At 41.5% G+C, this 26,257-nt stretch overlaps 3 protein-coding genes across 6 annotated transcripts in view; 2 read left to right on the forward strand and 1 right to left on the reverse strand.

Moving 5' to 3' along the window:
* Window positions 1–16,429, forward strand: part of PRG4 (proteoglycan 4) — a 27,572-nt gene extending 11,143 nt beyond the window's left edge. The window contains exons 6-14 of the mRNA XM_087726187.1: window positions 500–655; window positions 773–1,207; window positions 5,741–5,998; window positions 8,048–8,134; window positions 9,019–9,158; window positions 12,155–12,311; window positions 13,102–13,305; window positions 14,073–14,195; window positions 16,326–16,429. Of these exons, the coding sequence (XP_087582313.1) occupies window positions 500–655; window positions 773–1,207; window positions 5,741–5,998; window positions 8,048–8,134; window positions 9,019–9,158; window positions 12,155–12,311; window positions 13,102–13,305; window positions 14,073–14,195; window positions 16,326–16,429 (1,664 nt within the window). The remainder of the gene's footprint in view (window positions 1–499; window positions 656–772; window positions 1,208–5,740; window positions 5,999–8,047; window positions 8,135–9,018; window positions 9,159–12,154; window positions 12,312–13,101; window positions 13,306–14,072; window positions 14,196–16,325) is intronic.
* Window positions 1,372–5,540, forward strand: LOC148043389 (uncharacterized). The gene is made up of 2 exons (XM_087726732.1): window positions 1,372–5,415; window positions 5,532–5,540. The coding sequence occupies exons 1-2, from the start codon at window positions 1,372–1,374 to the stop codon at window positions 5,538–5,540; spliced, it is 4,053 nt and encodes a 1,350-aa protein (XP_087582858.1).
* Window positions 16,430–16,469: 40 nt separating the features above from the next.
* The window catches only part of TPR (translocated promoter region, nuclear basket protein), a 73,350-nt gene continuing 63,562 nt past the window's right edge, over window positions 16,470–26,257 (reverse strand). For 2 of the 4 annotated variants that reach the window (XM_087726183.1, XM_087726181.1), the window contains 8 exons: window positions 26,144–26,212; window positions 25,138–25,232; window positions 23,662–23,765; window positions 21,949–22,044; window positions 20,197–20,353; window positions 19,217–19,335; window positions 17,815–17,913; window positions 16,470–16,688 (listed from right to left, as the gene is read on the reverse strand). In XM_087726183.1, coding sequence (XP_087582309.1) covers window positions 16,633–16,688; window positions 17,815–17,913; window positions 19,217–19,335; window positions 20,197–20,353; window positions 21,949–22,044; window positions 23,662–23,765; window positions 25,138–25,232; window positions 26,144–26,212 — 795 coding nt within the window. In that variant the 3' untranslated portion in view covers window positions 16,470–16,632. Of the gene's footprint in view, window positions 16,689–17,814; window positions 17,914–19,216; window positions 19,336–20,196; window positions 20,354–21,948; window positions 22,045–23,661; window positions 23,766–25,137; window positions 25,233–26,143; window positions 26,213–26,257 lie in introns of those variants that run through there. The other 2 variants (XM_087726182.1, XR_015698168.1) reach the window with 2 other exon arrangements.

The following is a 26,257-nucleotide window of genomic DNA, read 5'->3' on the forward strand; positions in this document are numbered from 1 at the left end:
GATTTTTTTTTTTATTGGATCATACAATGAGAGGAATTGTGTCGATGAGTAACTAATCATTCCGTAACCTCTTTTTTCCCCTCCTGAAATACAGAATTGTTTTTGCTAAATATCACAAACTGCTGATTTGTTAAATCAGTATGCAGCTAGCATTATTTTAATATAAATCTGCAAAAGGAGTTAGACCTGGTGATTCCTTTCATCGTTTTAAATCTATGGGACTTGAAGCACTGTGTTTAAAAGTTTGCAGGCAAATCGAAATGAAAGCTTTTCCCCCCTTCCCCCTTGATATACAGTAATTGCAAATTAAATGTAGAAGAATAAACCCATTCAAATATTTTGATAATATTCTGAAGTATTTTGAGTTTAGATTTTTTTTTTAATTGGATCATGCAATGAGAGGAATTGTGTCGATGAAACTTTTTTTTTCAGGGAATGAAAAATAGAACATTTAATTTTCTTTCTCTCTCTCTCTCTCTCTCTCTCTCTTTTGCTTAAGCTCGCGAAGCATCAAAATCAAGAAGGAAATCTTTAATATCCAAAGCGGTGAAAGTTATTTCAGAGGATGATGGTAGTGGGGAAGGCAAGGCAGTAACAACAAAGGCTACCACAACTACTATAAATATCACTACAACAAAGATGCCATCCACCACAAGCACAACAAAGATGCCATCCACCACAGGCACAACAAAGATGCCATCCACCACAACCACAACAAAGATACCATCCACCACAAGCACAACAAAGATGCCATCCACCACAGGCACAACAGAGATGCCATCCACCACAACCACAACACAGACATCTACATCATCCACCACCACAACACAGCCATCACCTACAACAATGGAAGAAATGGCTTCCACAGCAACCTCAACCACAACGAAGTTGACATCCACTTCTGCTACTATAAAGTCATTACCCACCACAATAATGACGACAAAGTTGCCATCCACCAGCACCAGCACCACACTTCCATCTACTACCACCTCCACAAAGCCGCCGTCCACCACAAGTACGACCACAGAGCTACCAACAACCACCGCAACAACAACACTGCCACCCACAACTACCACCACCGCCACCACCACAATCAAGCCGTCCACCACGAGTAGCACAGAACCATCCTCTACCACAACTACTGTGAAGCTGCCATCGACTTCTACCAAGCAGACAACTACAGAGGTTACAACCCAAGGAAATAAAGGTATTATAACAACTCTGGGTGATCATGTTGGCTATTTCCCAAATCTCCATTCTGAGCATGTTACTTCATTCTTCAAAATTACAACCATGAAACTATTAGGTTTGCACCCTACTGCTGCTTCTTCAACCAGTAGGATATCATTGCCTACTAAAACTACGGTAACCATGAAGAAACATGAAAATGCTATTTCTTCAAGCACCACGTCTTCCTCACTTAAAGCAATAACAAGAATGTCTAGCAGAGATACTACTACTGTAGCAAGATCAAGAGATTATAAGAATGAACCTAATTTATATGACAAAGTTACAGCAACAATGAAAACAAGTACGGCGACGGATGAAACTAACACACAAGATATAACTACTGCAAGGAAAGAGACTGTAACAACAGATAGTAAACATACAAGCAGTAGAGCAGACACAACCCCAACAACTTCTGATGAACATGATAAAAGAGAGAATCCAGAGAGAACTACTACAACAACAGACACCACAAATAAACAGACGGGTGAAAGTAAGAAACGTCATAAAAATGACAGTCTAGAAAGAAATATTCCAGTCACACAGACAAGGAAACCAACAAATACAGACAACACAACTGCTCCAGATGGAATTGATAAAAATGATAATCGAGATAGAACTTCTGCAGCGACAGAAGAAATAATTACTAATCCAGATATAAGCATGTCTGTCACAGAGGCTGCAGTGTCACCAACTAATTCACATGAAACAACCAGACCTCACGTAGTTGATAAAAGTGACGATTCACACAGAACTACTGCAGGGACAAAGGCCTCAATTACACAGACTGGTCCAGTTGAGACAAGTAATAAAAGTAACAATCCAGAAACAAACATTCCTGTCACAGAGTCAGGAAGAACATCAGAGAGAACTTCAGTTGTGACAGAAACACCCATTACACAGGCTGGCCAAGATGAGACCAGTCAAAAGACTGACAATCCAGACACAAGCACAGCCGTCACAGAAGCAACAATGTCAACAAGAAATTCCGAACACACAAGTCCTGGTGTAACTGATAAAAGTGACAGCCCAGAGAGAACTTCAGCTGTGACAGAAACACCCATTTCACAGACTGACCAAGATGAGACCAGTCAAAAGACTGACAATCCAGAAACAAGCACAACTGTCACAGAAGCAACAATGTCAACAACCCATTCTGAACAGACAAGTCCTGGTGTAACTGATAAAAGTGACAGTCCAGAGAAAACTTCAGCTGTGACAGAAACACCCATTTCACAGACTGACCAAGATGAGACCAGTCACAAGAGTGACAATCCAGAAACAAGCACAGCCGTCACAGAAGCAACAATGTTAACAACACATTCCGAACAGACAAGTCCTCGTGTAACTGATAAAAGTGACAGTCCAGAGAGAACTTCACCTGTGACAGAAACACCCATTTCACAGACTGACCAAGATGAGACCAGTCACAAGACTGACAATCCAGAAACAAGTACAGCCGTCACAGAAGCAACAATGTCAACAACACATTCTGAACAGACAAGTCCTGGTGTAACTGATAAAAGTGACAGTCCAGAGAAAACTTCAGCTGTGACAGAAACACCCATTTCACAGACTGACCAAGATGAGACCAGTCACAAGAGTGACAATCCGGAAACAAGCACAGCCGTCACAGAAGCAACAATGTCAACAACACATTCCAAACAGACAAGTCCTGGTGTAACTGATAAAAGTGACAGTCCAGAGAAAACTTCAGCTGTGACAGAAACACCCATTTCACAGACTGACCAAGATGAGACCAGTCACAAGAGTGACAATCCGGAAACAAGCACAGCCGTCACAGAAGCAACAATGTTAACAACACATTCTGAACAGACAAGTCCTCGTGTAACTGATAAAAGTGACAGTCCAGAGAGAACTTCACCTGTGACAGAAACACCCATTTCACAGACTGACCAAGATGAAACCAGTCACAAGAGTGACAATCCAGAAACAAGCACAGCCGTCACAGAAGCAACAATGTTAACAACACATTCCGAACAGACAAGTCCTCGTGTAACTGATAAAAGTGACAGTCCAGAGAGAACTTCACCTGTGACAGAAACACCCATTTCACAGACTGACCAAGATGAGACCAGTCAAAAGACTGACAATCCAGAAACAAGTACAGCCGTCACAGAAGCAACAATGTCAACAACAAATTCAGAACAAACAAGTCCTGGTGTAACTGATAAAAGTGACAGTCCAGAGAAAACTTCAGCTGTGACAGAAACACCCATTTCACAGACTGACCAAGATGAGACCAGTCACAAGAGTGACAATCCGGAAACAAGCACAGCCGTCACAGAAGCAACAATGTCAACAACACATTCCAAACAGACAAGTCCTGGTGTAACTGATAAAAGTGACAGTCCAGAGAAAACTTCAGCTGTGACAGAAACACCCATTTCACAGACTGACCAAGATGAGACCAGTCAAAAGACTGACAATCCAGAAACAAGCACAGCTGTCACAGAAGCAACAATGTCAACAACACATTCCGAACAGACAAGTCCTGGTGTAACTGATAAAAGTGACAGTCCAGAGAAGACTTCAGCTGTGACAGAAACACCCATTTCACAGACTGACCCAGATGAGACCAGTCAAAAGACTGACAATCCAGAAACAAGCACAGCCGTCACAGAAACAACAATGTCAACAACACATTCTGAACAGACAAGTCCTGGTGTAACTGATAAAAGTGACAGTCCAGAGAAAACTTCAGCTGTGACAGAAACACCCATTTCACAGACTGACCAAGATGAGACCAGTCAAAAGACTGACAATTCAGAAACAAGCACAGCTGTCACAGAAGCAACAATGTCAACAACAAATTCCGAACAGACAAGTCCTGGTGTAACTGATAAAAGTGACAGTCCAGAGAGAACTTCAGCTGTGACAGAAACACCCATTTCACAGACTGACCCAGATGAGACCAGTCAAAAGACTGACAATCCAGAAACAAGCACAGCCGTCACAGAAACAACAATGTCAACAACGCATTCCGAACAGACAAGTCCTGGTGTAACTGATAAAAGTGACAGTCCAGAGAAAACTTCAGCTGTGACAGAAACACCCATTTCACAGACTGACCAAGATGAGACCAGTCAAAAGACTGACAATCCAGAAACAAGCACAGCTGTCACAGAAGCAACAATGTCAACAACAAATTCCGAACAGACAAGTCCTGGTGTAACTGATAAAAGTGACAGTCCAGAGAGAACTTCAGCTGTGACAGAAACACCCATTTCACAGACTGACCCAGATGAGACCAGTCAAAAGACTGACAATCCAGAAACAAGCACAGCCGTCACAGAAACAACAATGTCAACAACGCATTCCGAACAGACAAGTCCTGGTGTAACTGATAAAAGTGACAGTCCAGAGAAAACTTCAGCTGTGACAGAAACACCCATTTCACAGACTGACCAAGATGAGACCAGTCAAAAGACTGACAATCCAGAAACAAGCACAGCCGTCACAGAAGCAACAATGTCAACAACACATTCCGAACAGACAAGTCCTGGTGTAACTGATAAAAGTGACAGTCCAGAGAAGACTTCAGCTGTGACAGAAACACCCATTTCACAGACTGACCAAGATGAGACCAGTCACAAGAGTGACAATCCGGAAACAAGCACAGCCGTCACAGAAGCAACAATGTCAACAACACATTCCGAACAGACAAGTCCTGGTGTAACTGATAAAAGTGACAGTCCAGAGAAGACTTCAGCTGTGACAGAAACACCCATTTCACAGGCTGACCGAGATGAGACCAGTCACAAGAGTAACAATCCAGACACAAGTACAGCCGTCACAGAAGCAACAATGTCAACAACAACTTCAGAATATGTTACAGTGACTCCAATTAACGTGCCTGATGAATATGAGACCAGTCACCAAACAGGCAATCTAGAGACAAGCACTTCGGTCACAGAGACAACCGAAACGCTAACAAATTCAGATCACACAATCGATGCCATTGATCAAAGTGACAATCCATTGAGAACTTTTGCTATGACAGAAATGGCAACTATACAGACTGCTCTACATGAGACAAGTGATAAAGGAGACAATCCAGAAATAAGGACTTCTGTCACAGAGGCAACAATGATTTCCACAAATGCAGGTGACACAAGCCGCACTGATGGAATTGCCAAAAGTGACAATCCAAACAGGAGTACATCAGTAACGGAAACAGCAACCACAAAGTCTGGTCAAGATGAGTCCAGTCATAAAACAGACAATCCAGGAAGACCTTTTGCCGTGACAGAATCGATAATTACACCCCCTATTCGAAACAGGCCAGGTAGCAACAGCACAAAAACTACAGCGGCCACAACAGAATCAAATCCTAGTTCACCTAGCCCAAATGCTAATGATAAAAAGAGAAGGGCAGATATCATGACCAAAATCCCTCGGACACTACCTCTTGAAACCACAACCTCCCCTCGAATAAATAAACCTGAACGTCCAGCTGTAATAACTAATAAAAAAATTAATCTTGTTTCAGATAAAGGAACCACAAAGGAAAACCCAACTAATACAGTAACACAAGTGAGTAGAACTTCCAGCACCCTACCTTCTACAACAAACAAAATTACGTCATATTCGTCCACTACGGTTAGACCTACCACACAAAGGCAAGTCACCTCTCACTCCAGCCCAAAAGATGGTACCGTTTCCACAACTAAATCTCCAGCAATGGTTTTCAACAAAACTACAGCATACGTTCCACCAGAAAAGATTGCTGCAACTCTGTTATACAAAGGTACATTCGCTTTTTCCTCCACATCACTGTACTGAAGCCCTTTATGATAGCAATGATGTACTATAATAATTAGTTAAGTTGTAGTTAAGTTTATTTATAGGCCGCCCTTTTCCCTGAGGGGACTCAGGGCGGCTTACAACTTATATAGGAAGGGGAAACATACAAAGACATATAGGACAATACATAATTAAAAGAGTAAAGCAACATTCATTCAACATTCGGGCGGGGATGGAATATAATCTTTAACCCCAGGCCTGACGGGATAGCCAGATCTTGAGGGCTGTGCGGAAGGTCTGGAGGGTGGTGAGGGTACGAATCTCCACGGGGAGATCGTTCCAAAGGGTCGGAGCTGCAACTGAAAAGGCTCTCCTCCGCGTAGTTGCCAGTCGACACTGACTGGCAGATGGAACTCGGAGGAGGCCCAATCTATGCGATCTAATGGGTCGTGAGGAGGTAATTGGCAGGAGTCAATAAGTCTGAACATCGTTATAACTATGTTTCTGAAAGGCACTGAGATGTATATGTGAGTGGAGAGTTGTATGTGGGCCCAACACATGGATGATGGAAGATTGGGTTGTTTTATAAAGGGAGATTGGAAGAAGAAGAGATGCGTTCTCGACCAAAATGGTAATATCTCAGGAGCACCAATTTATCTGAAATAACCTTATAGCATTAAAAATAAGGGTTTTTTTTTTTTTTTGCTTTTAAAATCTTGCATATTTCCAGATATATATTTTTTTCTTAATGCCTTGCTCTATTTTTGAATTTTTAAATTGAATGCTTGGGTTCTTACTGTTGGATAATAGTTTCTTTTCAGTTTGGAAAGATGTTCTCTTGTTACATGATTTGATGAGGTGATTTATGTCATTGTTTCTATTATATTTTGCCTTTCTTCTATTAAGTTCAACATTGTTTCCCCGACCTGTATTTTATGGTGGGATAAGTTGAGAAAAAAAATGGCAATTTCCTGAATATGATCCTCAAATTTCATGACTAAATTGAGATATAAGCTTCAGGCCTCCGACATTATATTACAATTCCCATTAATTGTAGCCTTCCGTGATTGGACATGATGGAAATTGAGGATTTTGAGAGGAACATATTTGGAAAATACTGTTGTCTCCAAAAGAGATCCTTGAAAGATTGGTTGAACAACTCTTTCTTAAAGTACTATCGTTAAGCATCTAAGCATTCTGGTCTCGTATTATTCATGTTTGATGTTTTCATTTTGTATGTGTCTCTCCCTCCCATCAGTTCTTTAAATATCAATGTGACTATTAATGTGACTGAACTATTGTTATGATCTAATCTTGGTGAACAAACTTATTTTTGAAAATGCAATATATATTTAATGAGTTGCTTAATAAGGGCTTTCACTGTATATTGGTAACCGGTGACACATTTATTCTAACTTAGGCTTCCCCACAAAGCCTGAAGCAGATTCCTGGTCCTGACAAAACCCCTTTTATTAAATAAATGTGATTTCCTCTCATTCACATTCAGCAAAGGCCTGGTAAAGAGTCTTTCAAAGGTGAATTTATGACCACAGACCTTATCTAGCTTGGAAAGCTGCCATGTAAATATTTTCCAAAGCAGTCCTACACAAGGAAAGACTTGGCACAGAGTCTCTGAGATTCACCGACAGATCTTCACACTCCTAAGATGAACAAACAAACAGACAAATTGTTTCCTGCAAAAGAGTTGAAATTTTATAGAAAATAATATACCAAGGGGTGCCCTTTTAAATTACATAATTTATCTGGATTAAACACATTGGTAATCATATAAGTTGTATGTTCCAAAAATCGAGTATATCACCAGAACTTTTCCCTGAAAATGTTGTGAAGGAACACAACTATTTCAGATAAAAATAATATATTAACCCAATGCATTATGCCTTAATTCAGAATACTACATTTTAGTTTTAGGAAACATTTCAGTATGTCTCTTCTCTCTTCTCAAGTTATGCATTGCATTCGCTATATGATTTACAGTGTTTATTATATAAAACCTGCATTCTAAAACTAAAAAATAATAATTACTTATTAGATGTACCAGATGAGATGAACTTGTGCAACAAGAAGCCTGTAGACGGGATTGTCCCCCTACAAAACGGATCACTTGCGGTGTTCAGAGGTGAGTTGGCACACGACAGAGCTTAAATTTTGGACAAAATGTTACAGATTAAAATATGCGTTTTGCTATGAACCTTTCAGCCTGAGATCAGGGTGAAGTTATACAGTGGTAACCAGTGGTGGGATTCAGCCAGTTCACACCTATTCGGGAGAACCAGTTGGTAACTTTCTAAACAGTTCGGAGAACCGGTTGTTGGAAGAAATCTCCTTTTGTTTTTTTCCACTTTACAGGATCTAATCCTGTAAGGAAGGCAGGAAGGAAACATTCTGGTGTTGTTTCCAGCCTAATCTTTATTGCCCTGTTTACAGAAACTGCCTCTCCGGTTAACCCTTATTACATTGTAACAGCTAAGTCAAAGTGCCATCGACCTGAGTGACATTGACTTGGCCATGCCCACATGATCACATGACCACCGAGCCCCCGCCTACCCAGCTGGTCATTAGGGCAGAGAACTGGTTGGTAAATTATTTGAATCTCACCACTGGTGGTAACATACTGGTTCTTAAAATGAAATTTACACTGCTAATGTGCACTGCCACATTCAGAATATGCCCTCCAGAATTGGGGCAAGATCATTTGGACAACTTAGAAACAAAGCATTAACTTTGGTAGAAAAGATTTACATAAACCTCATAAACTACCCAAACTCAGCCTTCTCCGTGGTGTTTGGAGATTCTTGGAATAATAGTTTAACACAAGTGGGAGAGTGAAGTTTGTATAGAATTCTACAAACTAGTTGTCGAAGCCACTATGGGCCATCCACTTTTTCACCTGTCACAAATTTCTATTTACTGTGAAATCTGCCTTGTTGCTAAGAGCTTCCTGGATGAGTATTAATATATTGTTTCTCTTTCCATAACACTGGCATTTACTCGGCTGTGCAGGTCATTACTACTGGCTGCTAAATGGAACAAGCCCACCCTCTCCTCAACCGCGTAAAATCTCCGAGGGATGGCGTATCCCTTCCCCCATCGACACAGTGTTCTCCAGATGTAACTGTGATGGCAAAACCTTCTTTTTCAAGGTAAGTCATATTACTTTTCCACAATAGGGGGCCGAGGTGGCGCAGTGGTTAGGGTGCAGCACTGCAGGCCACTTCAGCTGACTGTTATCTGCAGTTCAGTGGTTCTAATCTCACCGGCTCAAGGTTGACTCAGCCTTCCATCCTTCCGAGGTGGGTGAAATGAGGACCCGGATTGTTGTTGGGGGCAATATGCTGACTCTGTAAACCGCTTAGAGAGGGCTGAAAGCCCTATGAAGCCGTATATAAGTCTAACTGCTATTGCTATTTTGCTATTGCTATTGCTAATTTGAGTCTTGATACCATAAGAGTTAAGAAATGGAAAGACTGTACAGTATAATTTTTTTTAAAAAAAATCTGAAATGTTACATGAAGCAAGAGAAAACAAGATATTGTTGATCAACAGATGATGATCAAGCAAACACCCCACACTTCATTTATATTATATGCAACTTGTTACAAATTACCAGATTTCCTATGCAATACTTTTTATTCTTATTTTCCATTTTCATAACATACAATCACATGTATACTATTACATAGTCAATATCATATTGTATTAAGTAGTAATTACATCAGTTCCTCTTGTCATCAACGCCCAGAAAGATAAAAACCCATTATTAGCTCTTCTGCTCTCCATACACCTCTTTCTTCTGCCTCTCTCCTACCTCCTCTCTTCCCTCCATCATCCTTTTCTGCTCTACGTCCCCTTCCTTTCTCCTTCTCCTCTTTCCTCTTTCCACTCCTCCTTATTCTCCTCATCTTCACCCCCCCCTTGCCCTCTCTCCTATCCCTCTCTTCCTATCTTTCTTCTCTCCTCTGTTTCCCACTCTTCCTCTCATTCACTTGGTGTATTTCCGCTTCTGAGCAAACTCCATTCTATGTTGATGGTATTTATGCTTCCATATCAATATACTTAACATATCTTAGTTTTAAAGAAAAAATATTTTTCTTTAATTTTCAGGCAAGAAGTACACTTGAATCTTTTAAGGTCATACAAGGGCTGCACTAAATGAAAACATAATTGTCCTATTAAACTTTTTGAATTTGATGACAACTTTGGGAGGGGCTTAGGCCCTGTATGCCATTCAAAGGGGCTTATGTACAGGGACATAGACAGCCCGTAAACCACATATTGCGTACCTGTGATGTACTGTCTTAACTTGGGATCCCGAATTGTCCCCTCTTTCATTATATTCCTAAGATGTATTGCCAGGAATTTTGAAGGCTAATTTGCCTTAAAATTGTCCTGCTCCCAAAGCCTCATAAATAAACTTAGCTTAGCAGGAACACAGGTGGGTGAGGTTAACATATACTTGTTTATAGAAAATATTACGCTTATTAAGAAAAATCAAGCTAATTCCTTCCTTGTAACCAAAGATAATAAATGGGATGCTCTGTTTCTCTATGCTTACTCCAAATCCACTATTAAAATATATGTTTATAGTCCTTCTTCCTGGTGAACTATCTCTGAAGGAACAGGAGAAAAGGCTGGGAATTCTTGGACTCATAGTTCCACCTGAAGAGCAACAAGTTGAAGAATGTTAGTTCTAGAAACTAGATTTAGTAAAGGGTAAATAATGGGGTCCATTTGTTGTAGTGGTTAAGGCATCATGCTAGAATTAGGAAGACTGAGTTCTAGTCCCACTTTAGATATAAATCCAGCCAGGTGATCTTGGACCAGTCACTCCTTTTCAGTCCCAGGAAGGAGGTAATTGCAAAGCACTTACGAAACACATCCCCCCCACCTGTTGTGGCCCAACAGGTGCCGTTGGAGCTGCCACCAGACTCCAAAGGTGAGTGGCCCTCTGAGTCAGCTCTGGAGGATGTGGAGGACCCTGGACAGGGTTCCGACTCCGAGCAGGGCGCAGAGAGACTGGTTGGCCACCAGGAGGTGCCTGAGCCTTGAACCAGTGGGGAGGAGACAAGGGAGAGTGATCCAGAAACCAACAGTGAGTTGTTCCTGGATGCATGCCATCAAAGAGCTACTAGGCATCAGGAACAATTACGCAATTACAGGAGGTAATTGCGCTCAGCTGGTGGTCATTAGGCTCCTCTCCAGACTATAAAAAGACTTCTTGTGCACACGCCCCTCTTTGCAGAAGTCAACGCAGGATTGAATGTTGGAGGACATTACTGTGAGCTTGGCAGGCTGGATTGCTGCCAAGCCTTATCTGTGTTTATTGCTGCCCAAGCTTGTCTGTGCCAGTTTTCTGCCAAGAACCTGTTTGTCTGTTAATTAAATGCCGTAATTTATCTCTGGCTCGGAGTGTGCTTTGGTGTGGGACGAGGGGGGTCATAACAGTGGAGGATATTCTTAGTGGTGGCTTGTACTCTCTGGGGGATTTGGTTGGTTCTGAACCGAATTCCAGATTCAAGTCAATTCCAATTGCAATAGCACTTTCTGCCACTTTTTACTACTTTAAATTGATTTGCATAGGATTGCAATTGTGCTGTTAATCTGACATTCAGTCATGAAAAGTGGTAATAAGGGTAATAAAAGCAGTAAGTAAATCATGCCTACATATTTTTAAAAGCCCTTAGATTTTTATGAACAGTTTATTTATTTAAGTTCATTGGCTACACACTTCCAGTGGTTTTTTTAAAAAAAATTTCCTCCCAGAGCCGAGGTGGCGCAGTGGTTAGAGTGCAGCACTGCAGGCTACTTCAGCTGACTGCAGTTCTGCAGTTCAGCTGTTCAAATCTCACCGGCTCAAGGTTGACTCAGCCTTCCCTCCTTCCGAGGTGGGTGAAATGAGGACCCAGACTGTGGGGGAGATATGCTGACTCTGTAAACTGCTTAGAGAGGGCTGAAAGCCTTATGAAGTGGTATATAAGTCTAACTGCTATTGCTATTGCTATGTTTTTCTCTGTAGAAGAAAAAATGTTTCAAGCCCCATGTTACATTTCTTAATGAACAAATTACAAGTTGCCTCAGAATTTAGTGCAACATATGCCTTAGGTGTTCGTGTAACTTCAGCTAGCATTGCACTTTTCAGGGCCCCCAATACTGGCGCTTCACCGATGATGTAATGGATACTGGCTATCCTAAGCTGATTGTGAAAGGATTTGGAGGACTGAATGGGAAAATTACGGGAGCGCTTTCAGTGGCTCCGTACAGAGCCAGGCCAGAATCTGTACACTTTTTCAAAGAAGGTAGGTCTGTTGTGTCTATCAGATGCATTAAAGAAGTGGTAAATCCTTTTTATATTTTCTATCTATGTCTTGGTAAAAATACAGGAGTATTTTACTGCTGTTCTTCCTTTGTGCAGTGTGAATTGATGCTTTTGCCATTGTGACTAAAGTCAACATTTTGCCTGCAGCATCTTCTTCTATGGCTTCTGCCCAATAAAGCTGGCTGCACAGTGGGATTTTAGCTGTGCAGTGGAATGACCTTCATATATTTTCCTACTGCGAATCAGTGACGTGCGGTGAGGTTTATGGCTGGTGAGGCAGTCCTCTCCCCCGACACTCCAGTCTAAAGCGCTTTCTTTCTTTCGCCCGCCTGAGCTCTTACTTACAAATTACATTAATTTTGAATTCCTCCCTCTCCCTCCAACCCACATACTTTTTCCAGCTGTTTCACAGGGGATTTCAACTCTGCTTTTGCCTGCCATCATGATAATGTAAAATTGTAAAAGGAAAAAGGCAAGAGCTGCTGAGGTCAGGCTGGGCTAGCTGCTGCCAGAGTCCCCAATGGGTAGGGGGAGGCAGGTAAATATTTGTAAAAGTTTTTTTTCAAAAGTTTTCAATTAAAAAAAGCTAAATTTCCATCCAGACACCTCCCTGAATGCAGTAATGTTCAAATCCACCGGATGCTACGTAATCAGGACGAGGCAGTTAAATGTTTATTTTAAATTTCCTGCAATCTATGTCGTTTGTGAAATGCAATCCGTTATTACGCTAGGTCTTTTAAAAACTGGGTTTCATTGTATTACTTTTCTAGGTGGCAACGTTCAACGATATGTCTACAGACAAAAACCGAAGAAGTGCAAGAAGAAAGTCGTAACTGTGAATTATCCAGTTTATAAACCAAAGACTTTTGTCCTGAGGCAAAGGCGCTTTAGACGCGCAGTACAATCTCGTCAGATCTTCCGAACCATCCGGATAAGGCAGTACCCAGTCATTCGGATCACCCACCACACAACAGGCATGGTCCTTGTTTTGCCTCGTTTAGAGGCTATGGTTAATTGGGTTGTGCAATCCTACAGCTCCAAATGAAGCAGCCTAACTGTATAGAGATTAAAGTTTAAAGTTTAATAACATTTATATGCCGCCCAATCCCGTAGGACTCCGGGCGGCTTACAATACAAAATAAATCAAAAAAGAAGAGAAGGAAAGAAAAGATAGGATTTAAAAAACACACCATGCACTCCATTCCAAGTGGGGCTGGACCATATTTTGGGGTCAACAGCCCCAGGCCTGCCGGAACAGCCAGGTTTTAGCGGCTTTATGGAAGGCCGAGAGAGTGGGAAGGGTCCAGATCTCTGCGGGTAGATCATTCCACAGGACCGGGGCAGCTACAGAGAAAGACCTCTCCTGAGTAGTCGCCAACCGGCATTGCCTGGTCGACGGTACCCGAAGGAGGCCCAGTCTGTGAGATCTTATAGGTCGTTGGGAGGTATGTGGCAGGAGGCGGTCCCGCAGATATCCAGGTCCCATGTAGGGCTTTAAAGGTAACGACCAGTATCTTGAAGCGCATTCGGAGACCGATGAGAAGCCAGTGCAGCTCGCGGAGGATAGGTGTAATATGGGTGTACCTAGGTACACCCGATATCGCTAGCGCGGCCGCATTCTGGACCAATTGTAGATTGATCATATCTTGCTCTTTAAACATTTTGTGTGCCATTAAAATGTCTTCTGAATGGATTTATATCATCTTCGCAATTTCAAGAGAGATTGTTTTTGTTTTTGCAGGAGTTCTGCAGCCAGAGGTTAAAATTACCTCGTATTGGAGAGGATTTCCAAAAGAATTTAATTCTGTTATTTCTGTTCCTAATGAGAATGGGGATGGGTACGATTACTACGCATTTGCTAAAGGTATGTTGTGGCTATGACAATCACTTCAGATGCTGCCAGCTATTTGAGGCAGTTTCTCTTAAGATTTTTTTGTAGTCCTCTTGAGATCCTCAGTTTCCGAACAGTCCTGTATCACATTTCTGTTCTCTCCTTAAAATAGTTTGAAAAGCTGGATAAAAACATAGCTTTGAAAGGCGAGTGAAAAATATCGTGTACGAGTACTCCATTTTTAGAAATTATTTAAACAGAAAAACAGATGCAGTTTACGTGAATTTCAAATATGAAATAGTTGTCGAGTAGCCATTTTTACAGCCCATTTTATTGTATGTACATATAACACCCACTTGATAATAAATATCTTTCGGTGGAATGGTACTGCATTCTTTCATAGGGTGCTAAGTGTTGCCCACAAAGATTATCAAGAAACCCAGTAAAAGTCCTCAAATCTGGCTTGACTCCTCAATCACATCCATGGAATTTTTTTTTGACAGAGTTATGGAAGTAGATTGCCATTACCTTCTTTCAGAAAGCTTTTAAAAAATTCCTAGTGTAAACAAGCCTAAAATTCTGAGAAACTCCCTTGTTGTACCACTAATCTGACCTTATTTGGCCACGTAAGAACCATGTTGCCACCTGTTCAGGAAAGAAATAGAGTGGAAGGATTCAGCTCTATTTATTTATTTAGCTCAGAACTACTTACAGCGATTATTTTTTTGAGAAATCTGCCTTTATATTATTTATACCATTCAAAATAACTAAACAATATTATTGTTCACTTTTCGATAGCCATTGTGCCTTAGCATGGTAAGTGTTGTGTAGTGTAAAATATTCTTTTTTTGCTGCAACTGGAGTTTTAAATTAGATGTTGGCCAAAATGTGTAAGAAAAAACACGACTTTGTGCGAGATATAAAATCAGACAGCACTGAATTATGCAGGATACTAAATTCAATCCCATGGATCATGCTGCAACTGAGCTTGGATATTTGCTCTCCGTAGAACCATTAATCTCAATAGATAATAGATAGATAAATGCTAGAAGGACCATAGTTAGCTAACATTTGTCCATTCTGGGTAGAAAACAAAAGATAGGAGAGAGTTTGCACTTATTTTTTACAAGTTTAAAATGGTCAAAAGGTTTCTTCCATCCTCCTTTACTTTTTTAAAAAAGCTTAGCATGGTTACAACATCAGTGGTCTATTTGATAGACAAAAGTTGAGCTTTTTGATGGATTTTTATTGTGTAAAGAGCCTGGTGCTGAAAGGAAAACTTAGGCTGCATTATGCATTTCAAAAAATAAGTAAAAGCCCCTTTCTCTGGGCTGGTTTGAGTTGACCGAATTTTCTAGGGTTTTTGTCCAACTGAAAATCCAACCCCATTTCCCCCAACTTAAGCAGATAAATGAGGCAAATGTACCTTAGCTCATTCATTTTGCAATTGCTTGAGTTGCTCAGTGCTATCTGTCCTCTGGAGGAATCTATGAAATGGTTCCACCACAAAACCGCGTTCGACTAAAGCGCGCTCGACGAAACCGTGTAGCTGACGTCATCACAGCGCGACAACAGCGCGGAGAAAAAAGCACGCTGTAAACGCTAAAGCTAAAATTAACCCTTAAACCTAAACCTAACCCCCCTAAACCTAATCCTAACCCTTAACCTAACCCTAAACCTAACGCTAAACCTAATCCTAACCCTTATCCTAACCCTAACCCTTAACCTAACCCTAAACCTAACCCTAAACCTAACGCTAAACCTAATCCTAACCCTTATCCTAACCCTAACCCTTAACCTAACCCTAACCCTTACCTTAACTTGAATCGGCTTGCTTTCAAAGCGCTATTTAAAGTGCCCTTTTTTCTCCGCGGTCGCTGTTGTCGCCCTGCTGATGACGTCAGCGACGCGGTTTAATCGGGCACGCTTTAGTGGAGCGCGGTTTTGTCGTGCCGCGCGGTTTTGTCGTGCCGCGCTATGAAATATACCAAGCTTTCCTCTGCAACAAGACAGGAGGAACTGTCTTATTGCTTTTTTCCAAATGACCAAAATTGCATGGAAAAAAAAGGCCCTGAGGATTTACAGGATCAAATTGTTTTTCGACTGTTAATACTTGTGTGGCGTGATTTAACAACCCTGTTCTCCCGTCCCATTCCCTTTCAGATAACTACTACAGCTTGGACGTGGGCAGCAGAATAGCAAGACCAGTTACAACACAAACTGGGCAGAGTGTGTCCAACGCTTGGTACAAGTGTCCTGCAGAATAACTTTGAGACACTCAAACAACCTGAAAGAAATGCTTCTGTGTGACAGTTTCTCTAGCTTTTATTAATAAAAGACAATCAAATGTTCATACGACAATCCTTTTTTAACATTTAAAAAAGGCTGCTTTAAGCTTGGCAGCTATTATACTAATGCAGAATAAAGGCAGACTAAACCGCATACACCATTTCCAAAATCTGTACAGCGTTTAATTAATATTGCCCCGGTTCAGGCCTCCTCTGCCACCCATTGCATGAGTTATACCTGCAAGAAAGATACAGCAGTTATATATTTCTTTCAATTCATGTTTATTTGCCTCTTGATATTTTAACCCATCTGCATTACAAGAATTTCCCTGCCGCTATTACTACTGTAAAATAATCATGCCCTATCTTATTTTGAATATCTGTCAAAATCTTAACAGCCATCACATCCTCAATTTGGACTGGAGAATTCTATTCCATTACACCTATCTCAACCAAAACTAGATCTGGAAACTGAATGGGGACTATCCTAAACTTCATTCAAATATTAATGGGAACAGGTTTTGGGAATTCTGGAAATTACGGCAACACGATTAATAAAAATGAGGCCTTAGTTACCATTAAGTGAAATTAACATCCATGTTTAAGACAAACAGCTTCATGTAACTGCAAATATTGCTTCTAACGAGATTTTCAATTTTTAAAAGTTTCAGCTTAGAAATCACTTTTTCTTTTTGTCCATCTAATAATGTATTTTTTTTTTTTTTGCTATTTACTGTGAGTCATATCTCTTTACTACACTCTGTTCTTCATTTTCTTTAAATGTTTTAATTTTCTTTGTAACTGAAACGATTAACCCAGTTGGTATATATACATGTCAAGTATGAATGGGAAGGTTCAATTACGATGATTTATCACTATGCCCAGGAATCTGCCCGAGGTGGCGCAGTGGTTAGAGTGCAGCACTGCAGGCTACTTCAGCTGACTGCAGTTCGGCTGTTCAAATCTCACCGGCTCAGGGTTGACTCAGCCTTCCATCCTTCCGAGGTGGGTAAAATGAGGACCCGGATTGTTGTTGGGGGCGATATGCTGACTCTGTAAACCGCTTAGAGAGGGCTGAAAGCCCTATGAAGCGGTATGTAAGTCTAACTGCTATTGCTAATCTTCTCAATTAAGGATCAGCACCTGAATAAGTTAGATAAGGAGCAATGGCATTTAAGGGGGATGAGACCTAGTTTGCTTGTGGATTCCAGGCTGATCCTTCTTTTCACTCTGCCGCCAAGTTCTGCTATTCCTTCTCTTACAATATGCAAGCTAGCAGGGGTCAAAATCCATACTTCATTTTTCTCAACAGTTAAGTAATTAACTTATTCAACTAAGCCCTACTGGGGTTGAAATATACTCACCTCTGTGTCTATTAAACTGACGACCGCGGACTCCGGCCCTTAAGGTCGGAGGTTGAAGTCTAACGCGTCGGAAGGGTTTGGGATGGTTGCTGCTTGTATCTGCAAAAGAAATAGCGGGGTATAGATTTTTCATGGTCATAGAAGTATTATTCCCGATTTCTGTACCGCAGGACTGTGTGTGGGTATAACAAATAAAATATTTAACTAGAAAATAAGTGGCAGTATTTTTTCCCTACACACAACTTTGTTGTGTGAACAGGTGAATGGTTATTTTTTGTATGGAGCTTTAATCAATGGAAACACAAGCAAATTTCTATATACTTTTTAAAAAAAGTGTTTTGTAAAACATTTGGAGGATTGATAAGCAGAGTTCATGCCCCGATGGATCTTTAAGTTGCAGAGAACGATTAGTGACAATTCTTTCTTTTCATATCTAGGGACTGCAATTTTTTTTCTACCATAAAAGCTGAAATGGTGGAAAAATACAAAATTATCAGGGGCTCAATTATTCTTTGTTTGTCATCTAGATAGTTTTATTTTCCATTTTCATACAGTCACACATATACTGTACAGAACCGGGGCCATATAACATTAAACAATAAACACAGCCATTCCTCTTGTCAATAATACCCCCCAAAATAGAAACCCAATGTACCTCTTCGGCCCTCCATACACCCTTTCTTTCGCCCCCCTCCAACTTTCCGTCTTCCCTCCATCCTTCCCCTCTACCCTACTTCCCCTCCCCCTCTACCACACCTAATTATTCTTTGTTTGATGACCCATATCAATGAAAATTCATGTGGGTAGTCCTCAATTTATTATCGTAACGTAGACCAGAATTTCCATCATGAATCATGACAGTTGTTAAGTCAAGGAACCCAGCAGACCTTTATGGGTTTTGGGTAGTTGTTAAATGAACGCCACAATCGTTAAGTGAATCCATATGTTCCCATGGGGGGGGGGGGAGAAGGGTTGGTTGGAAATTGGCAAAATATTCCTAAATCAAGGCCATATGAAATGTTGTAACCGGCCATATAGATGAGCCAGTTGACAAGCACCTGAAATGCAGTCATGTGACCACTGGGATATGTGCAGGCCACTGGACTTCTGGAACTGGATCCTAAGTAGCTTTTTTGGTTCACCGACAAATGCGCGACCGACAAAAACGCGCCATGAACAAACAACATAGTGGGACGTGAAAACAACATTATAACCCTAACCCTAATCGCGCTTTTGTGGGCGTGGTTTTGTTGGCGCGCATTTGGCGGGCGCGCATGTGTCGGGTCACGGCTTTTTTTGGGGGGGGGGGAGAGGGCTCCATCATAACTTCCAGTCCTTAAGTGACTACCTACACTTCAAATGATGGTTCTCTAGAGCCAGGATTTGATGGAGGTATATATACCTGCAGATGAACTAGAAGGAGGATCTTGACTGGTAGAAGGAAGATCTGCTTCATCAGGAGTTTGAGATGACTCTTCCTCTTGCTGGCTATCAATGTCTAGCCCTACCTCTGAAGAAATTCTAGAACAAAAAGGGATGCACAAGGAAGAAATGTGAATAACAACAACGACACGTAAAAGATATACAAACACATCCCACTAGGGGCTTCAACCAACCTGTCTTAGAGCCCAGGAGAACAGCCAGGCTTTTAAGGCCATCTGAAACACCTTAATTTTATTCAGAAAACCATGCAACACTTAACTTTGAAAGCAGCTGACTTTATGTTCACCCACACCTAGCGATGGCACCAGGGGTGGGTTTCAACCGGTATATAGATATAGATATAGATATATAGATATAGATATATAGATATAGATATAGAGATAGAGATAGAGAGATATAGAGATAGATAGATAGATATAAATAGAGATATAGAGATATAGAGATATAGATAGATAGTTAAAGATAGATAGATAGATAGATATAGCTATAGATATAGATTAGATATAGATAGATATAGATTGATATAGATAAAGATAGATAGATAGATATAGATATAGATAGATATAGAGATAGATAGAGATAGATAGAGATAGATAGATAGATATAGATATAGATAGATATAGATAGATACAGATATAGATAGATAGATAGATATAGATATAGATAGATACAGATATAGATAGATAGATAGATATAGATAGATACAGATATAGATAGAGAGATATAGATAGATAGATATAGATAGATAGATAGATATAGATAAATATAGATAGATAGATATAGATATAGATATAGATAGATAGATATAGATATAGATAGATATAGATAGATATAGATAGATATAGATATAGATATAGATAGATATAGATATAGATAGATAGATATAGATAGATATAGATAGATATCTCTGATCTTAGCCAACAGAAACATTCATCTTACCCTTCTGATTCTGCCTCCACAAACACCTCGTCACCATCATCACCTGTTCCGGATTCTGAAGTGGTTGACAAGTTGCCAGTGGAAGTTGTTACCATTGGAACAGATTGGGAGGCGTGTTCGGAAGCATCAGCGGAAGCGCTTTCGGTAAATACGGACACTGGGAATAGAGAGGGGGCAGGGGGAACAGAGTGTAAGCCAAACCTATCCAAGATGACCCTTTCTCTCTCCACATTACACCAAATGCTATAATAAAAAGGCCCAAAATTTGGAAAGCAGAAACGTGTGTTACTATATACGTTTATATTGTTAAACATGCTTACTTCTGTTACATGCCGGTCGGAATAATTGGCAGCATCAAAATATGAAAAATACTGTCTTTGCACCTATTGTTAAAACACCCTACAGTGTAGCATCTTACCAAGTCCCTGAAAAGGTTTAACACTGCTTTCAAATTAAGCCCAGCGCTATCAAATTAAATACCAACTCCACCCATCATGATCCTGGACTCTCATAAAAAGTTGAAAACGAACCTAGCTTCCCCAAAATTACTTATCACTGTATTACAAATGCAACAAAAATATGTTTACTGTTTTCAGGGCATGTTTAATCATAGAAAAAAATTGTAATCTGTTCTTAGAAGTCTCTGGTTGTAAAGCAATGGCCTTCTGCCTTCCTTGAGATCGAATTGGAGGTTGTATTGAATTGATTTGGGGGTAGGAAAGAGGATAAATATGTGTTGTGGCCCAGCAGGAGCCGTTGGAGCTGCCACCAGACTCCGACAGCGAGGGGCCCTATGAGTTGGCTCTGGAGGATTGTGGAGGACCCTGGACAGGGTTCCGACTCCGAGCAGGGCGCAGAGAGGCTGGTTGGCCACCAGGAGGCGCCTGGGCCTTGGAGCAGTGGGGAGGAGACAAGGGAGTGTGATCCTGACATCATGCATTGGAGCAGTGGGGAGGAGACAAGGGAGTTGGTCCTGGATGCCTGACAACGGAGAGCTAATAGGCGTAAGGAACAGTTACGCAGTTACAGGAGATAATTGCACTCAGCTGGTGGTAATTAGGCTCCTCTCAAGACTATAAAAGGAATGACTTTCCACACGCTCGTCGCAGGAATCAACGTATTTACTAGAGCTGGAGAAACTATCGTGGCTAGCTTGGCAGGCTGGATTGCTGCCAAGGTTAGTCTGTACTGGATTGCTGCCAACATCTAATCTGTGCTGGATTGCTGCCAAGGTCTAGTCTGTGTGTTAATAAATCCTTGAAGTATCTTTGTCTCGGTGTGCTCTGGTGTAGGACGAGGGGGGTCAGAACAAATATGAATTAGGGATTTGTGGGATTTTACGTGAAAAACAGGTATCTGTTTATGAATAGACACAGCATCAGAGGACTGGAGGAAAGTAGAGGGTCATAAACTACACTTTTTGTTATGTGATAATAAACTTCGATCCTTGATACAAACTTTCTAGAGATCAGTTAAGATTTTCTGATTTTTCTTTTTCTAAAAATGCCCTTAACGCTCCCTGAAAAATAAAGGATTCTTTGTTCAAGACCATAAGAAGTTTAACATCCCAGATGCTTCTCTACTTACAGAGATGTCTTTGTTTTTAACCTCAACTTGAGAACTATTAGCCAGTGTTTCTCTGGATTAAAAGAACCAACATCTGTTTCCCACCAAATAGTACCATTTCTTTCTATAAACATTCTGTTCTAATGACGCTATTAGGAATGCATAATCTCTAGAAAGGGAGCTCACCAGGTGCCGCAACTTGTAGTGGAGTTGTTGGGACACTACGCCCTCCTGATTCTTCTTCATGGGCAAGAAAGAGAGGTGTTTCATACATTCCTAGCCCTATCAAAAATTTGGGGGAAAAAAATACTTTGATGCAGTCTCAAAGGCACAATAGTCAACCAAGAAAGCATTTGATTCTATGTTACCTTAACAGAAAAGGCCAGGCGTTGTTTTTTTTTTTTAAAGGAATTCAAAACTCACCTAAACTTTGAAAAAGTAGAAATACAGCTATTTATCTGGGAAACATTTTTGACTTTAAAAAATATATATATACTGGGCTTAATGCAACAATTAAAAGTAGCAAGCTAAAGTTCCCTTTGAAATCCTATTATCTATGTTTTAAGGGATATGAACTCTCATACCCTTTTATATTCGATATCCGTATTGTATGAATGATTTAGAGAATTTCCTCAGTGCAAATGCTAACCGAGTGTAGAGAAATGTGTGGGTATGTGCTTTTAAAAAGGCAGTGAATGATCTAAAAAGTGGTATCAGAGATTTTTTCCCCCCATATTTGCACTTCTCTCTTAGAATGAGAGAATAAGAGCCGAGGTGGCGCAGTGGTTAGGGTGCAGTACTGCAGGCCACTTCAGCTGACTGTTATCTGCAGTTCAGCGGTTCTAATCTCACCGGCTCAAAGGTTGACTCAGCCTTCCATCCTTCCGAGGTGGGTGAAATGAGGACCCAGACTGTGGGGGCGATATGCTGACTCTGTAAACCGCTTAGAGAGGGCTGAAAGCCCTATGAAGCGGTATATAAGTCTAACTGCTATTGCTATTGCTAAAATGGCAGCAGAAAGTTCTCCAGTTTGAGTTCTTTTTGACCTACGTTTAATGCCGCCTACTAAAAATAAAGGGAGGTATTTTGGTATAGTGGTTAAAGGATAAGGCAAGAAACTAGGAGACAAGAGCAAAGCCAGCTGGGAGACCACTCTCTCTCTCAGGCCTAAGAAGGAGATACTAGCAAACTTCTGAAATCTTGTCAAGAAAACTGCAGGGACTTGTCCAGATGGCCACCAAGAGTCTACACTGACTTGAACAGAACAGGTTTCAGGTTTCGTTTTATTTATATGCCGCCCTATTCCCAGCGGGACTCAGGGCGGCTCACAAACCCAAGAGGGGAAGGAAAACACAAGAACTACAAATACAAGCATTTAAAATAACCAACAGACACACAATCGAGAGGGGAAGGGAACTCATCAACCCCAGGCCTGCTGACACAGCCAGGTTTTAACGGCTTTTCGGAAGCCTGGAGAGAGGTGAGGGTCCGAATCTCGGCGGGGAGTTCGTGCCAAAGGGCCGGCGCTGCCACAGAGAAGGCCCTCCCCCGGGTAGTAGCCAGGTGGCATTGGCTGGTAGACGGAACCCGGAGGAGGCCTAATCTGTGTGATCTAATGGGCCTTTGGGAGGTAATTGGCAGCAGGCGGTCTCTCAAGTACCCAGGTCCAATACCATGAAGGGCTTTATAAGTGACGACTAGCACCTTGAAGCGTATCCAGAGACCAATCGGTAACCAGTGCAGCTTGCGGAGGATAGGTGTAACGTGGGTGTACCGAGGTGCACCCACAATCGCTCGCGCGGCTGCATTCTGGACGAGCTGAAGTCTCCGAATGCTCTTCAAGGGCTGCCCCATGTAGAACACCGTCTAAACATAAAACAGAAGTTCAGATATCTATACCTCCTTGGGATGCAAGTTGACCCAGATCTGACTGTCCAGAGGTTTGTGGCATATCTTCAGGAGGACCAAACCTGAACCGAGGAACTCCAGCAACCTGAGGAGAGCTGGAAGACAGATTACATTCCGTTTTACCCAACAGTAACTAATTCTGCATCACTAGAAGAGTTAGAAAAAAAATTGAAATTATAAAGAAATTACAGTAAATTATTCTTGGCAACTGGAATATATTTCTATAAGGGTGTTTAACATTGCATTCCTATGGCTTTAATATTTTTCATTGTTTTTAAATGTTTTTCATCATTACGACTTTGGTTGTGTTTTTGTTTTTCCATGAGTCGTGTATGTGAGATGGGTGGCTGTTGTGGCCCAGCAGGAGCCGGTTGGAGCTGCCACCAGACTCCGACAGCGAGGGGCCCTCTGAGTCGGCTCTGGAGGATGTGGAGGACCCTGGACAGGGTTCCGACTCCGAGCAGGGCGCAGAGAGGCTGGTTGGCCACCAGGAGGCACCTGAGCCTTGGACCAGTGGGGAGGAGACAAGGGAGTGTGAGCCGGAGGCCAGTAGTGAGTTGTTCCTGGATGCCCGGCACCGAAGAGCTAATAGGTGTCAGGAAAAGTTGCGCAGTTACAGGAGGTGATTGTACTCAGCTGGTGGTCATTAGGCTCCTCTCCAGACTATAAAAAAATACTTGTGCACACGGCCCTCTTTGCAGAAGTCAACGCAGGATTGAATGTCGGAGGACAGTACTGTGAGCTTGACAGGCTGGATTGTTGCCAAGCCTTATCTGTGTTTATTGCTGCCTGAGTTTGTCTGAGTTGTTGCCAAGGTCCTTATCTGTTTGTTCTGCTTGGCTTTCAGCCACCGAGGTTTTGGTGTCTTGCTATTAAAGTACATTCCAGTTAAGCTTGTCTCAGCATTCGTTACTGGACGGAGGAGGGGGTCAGAACAATAACCTATCGAGAGGCTCTGCTATAAATGTTTTATGGGGCAGAAAGGCACCGAAGAGTTAATAGGAGTCAGGAACAGTTGTTCAAGTACAGGAAGTAATTGCACTCAGGAGGTAATTGCACTCAGCTGATGGTCATTAGGTTCCTCTCCGGACTATAAAAGGACTACTTGTGCACACACCCCTTTTGCAAAAGTCAATGCAGGAACTAATTTCAGAGAACATTATTGTGAGCTTGGCAGGCTGGATTGCTGCCACGGCTTATCTGTGCTGGATTGCTGCCCAAGCTTGTCTGTGCCGGTTTGCTGCCAAGGACCTGTCTGTCTGTTAATTAAATGCCATAACTTATCTTTGGCTCGGAGTGTGTGTTGGTGTGGGACAAGGGGGGTCAGAACAGGTGGCTATACAAATTGAACAAACAAACAAATAAATAAAGTAAGAGATAGAATTAATATATACCAAGTGAAGAAATCTATACATTCTGTAGGATTTAAAAGGCTTGCTGGTCTTTTGCTGGTCAGAATCCACTTACTGAATTGCTTCTGCGAATCCATCTGTACGATGTGGCACCACCAATGTTGGAGTGCTTGGAACTGTCCGGTCTTCATCATCAAAGAAATGCTGCTGCTAGAAAGAGATATTAACAGCTGTTGACATTGTTTTCCTTTAAAAGTATCATCAGTCACGTCATGTCCCCCATTAAACAAATTTTTTAAAGGTTAGATTACTTTTATAAATCAGCAGTCTGTGCTTTGGATCACCGAAAAACTTGAAACTCTGGAATAACTAAAACATTCCAGTTGAAGAATTTTGTACTGAAAGAATACAGGGCTGTTACTAAACCTTTGACCCATCTGGTTTATTAAGGGTAAGGAAACAAAATAGATTATACCAGCAGATAAAAGAGTGCCATCCCAATTAAACAGGAAGATTCACCGACAAAAGGGCGACCGACAAAGGCGCGACTGACTAAACCCCGGTGACAAAACCGCGAGTTCTAAAGCGCTCCGTCGAATGAGCGCTGAATCGCGATGACAACAGCACGGTGACAGAAGCGCGCTGTAAACCTAAACCTAAACGTAACGCTAACCCTAACCTTAACTTAAATCGCCCTTCTGTCGCCGCGCTGTCACCGGTGCGTTGATGTCGCAGTTTTAGCGACGCGGTTTTGTCATGCGCGCTTTTGTCGTGTCACGAAACAGGAATAGGTCATTTTAGTGGTGAGAAATACTCCAAATTCCAGCAGGGAGGCAGTCCCACTGAAGTCCACTTGGGAATGGGAGTATTTGCTGCAGTATCATCACCAAACCATTTTTAATCGGAGGGGATAGGCACGTCTTTATTACAAAGCCTTTTTCATTTTTCAACTCAAACACATATTGTTTTTTCTTCAACCAAAATGGAACTTATTTCAAACAACACCTCTGGACTCTCAATAAGATCCTTTTAACAGTGCAGGGAATCAGAGCAGTAAATTAAGGGACTGCCATAACACGGGGGAAATACAAATGTTGTATTTAGAAATGGTAATTACTTACCATGCCGCCTATGCCTGGAGTTAGCTGGAGTCCACGTCCCACAGACTGCCTCCGAGTCATTTGAATCCTCTGCGTAGCCAAGAAAAATGTAAAAATGCTTCAGTGATTTCGGTA

Source organism: Thamnophis sirtalis, unplaced genomic scaffold (genome assembly GCF_051295495.1).
Source record: "Thamnophis sirtalis isolate CommonGarterSnake01/CBP01778 unplaced genomic scaffold, rThaSir2_p1.2 scaffold_12, whole genome shotgun sequence".
Lineage (NCBI taxonomy): Eukaryota > Metazoa > Chordata > Lepidosauria > Squamata > Natricidae > Thamnophis > Thamnophis sirtalis.

Excerpts from the sequence above, each read along its gene's own strand:
- LOC148043389 (XM_087726732.1), top strand. The coding sequence starts at position 1,372 with ATGAAGAAACATGAAAATGCTATTTCTTCAAGCACCACGTCTTCCTCA.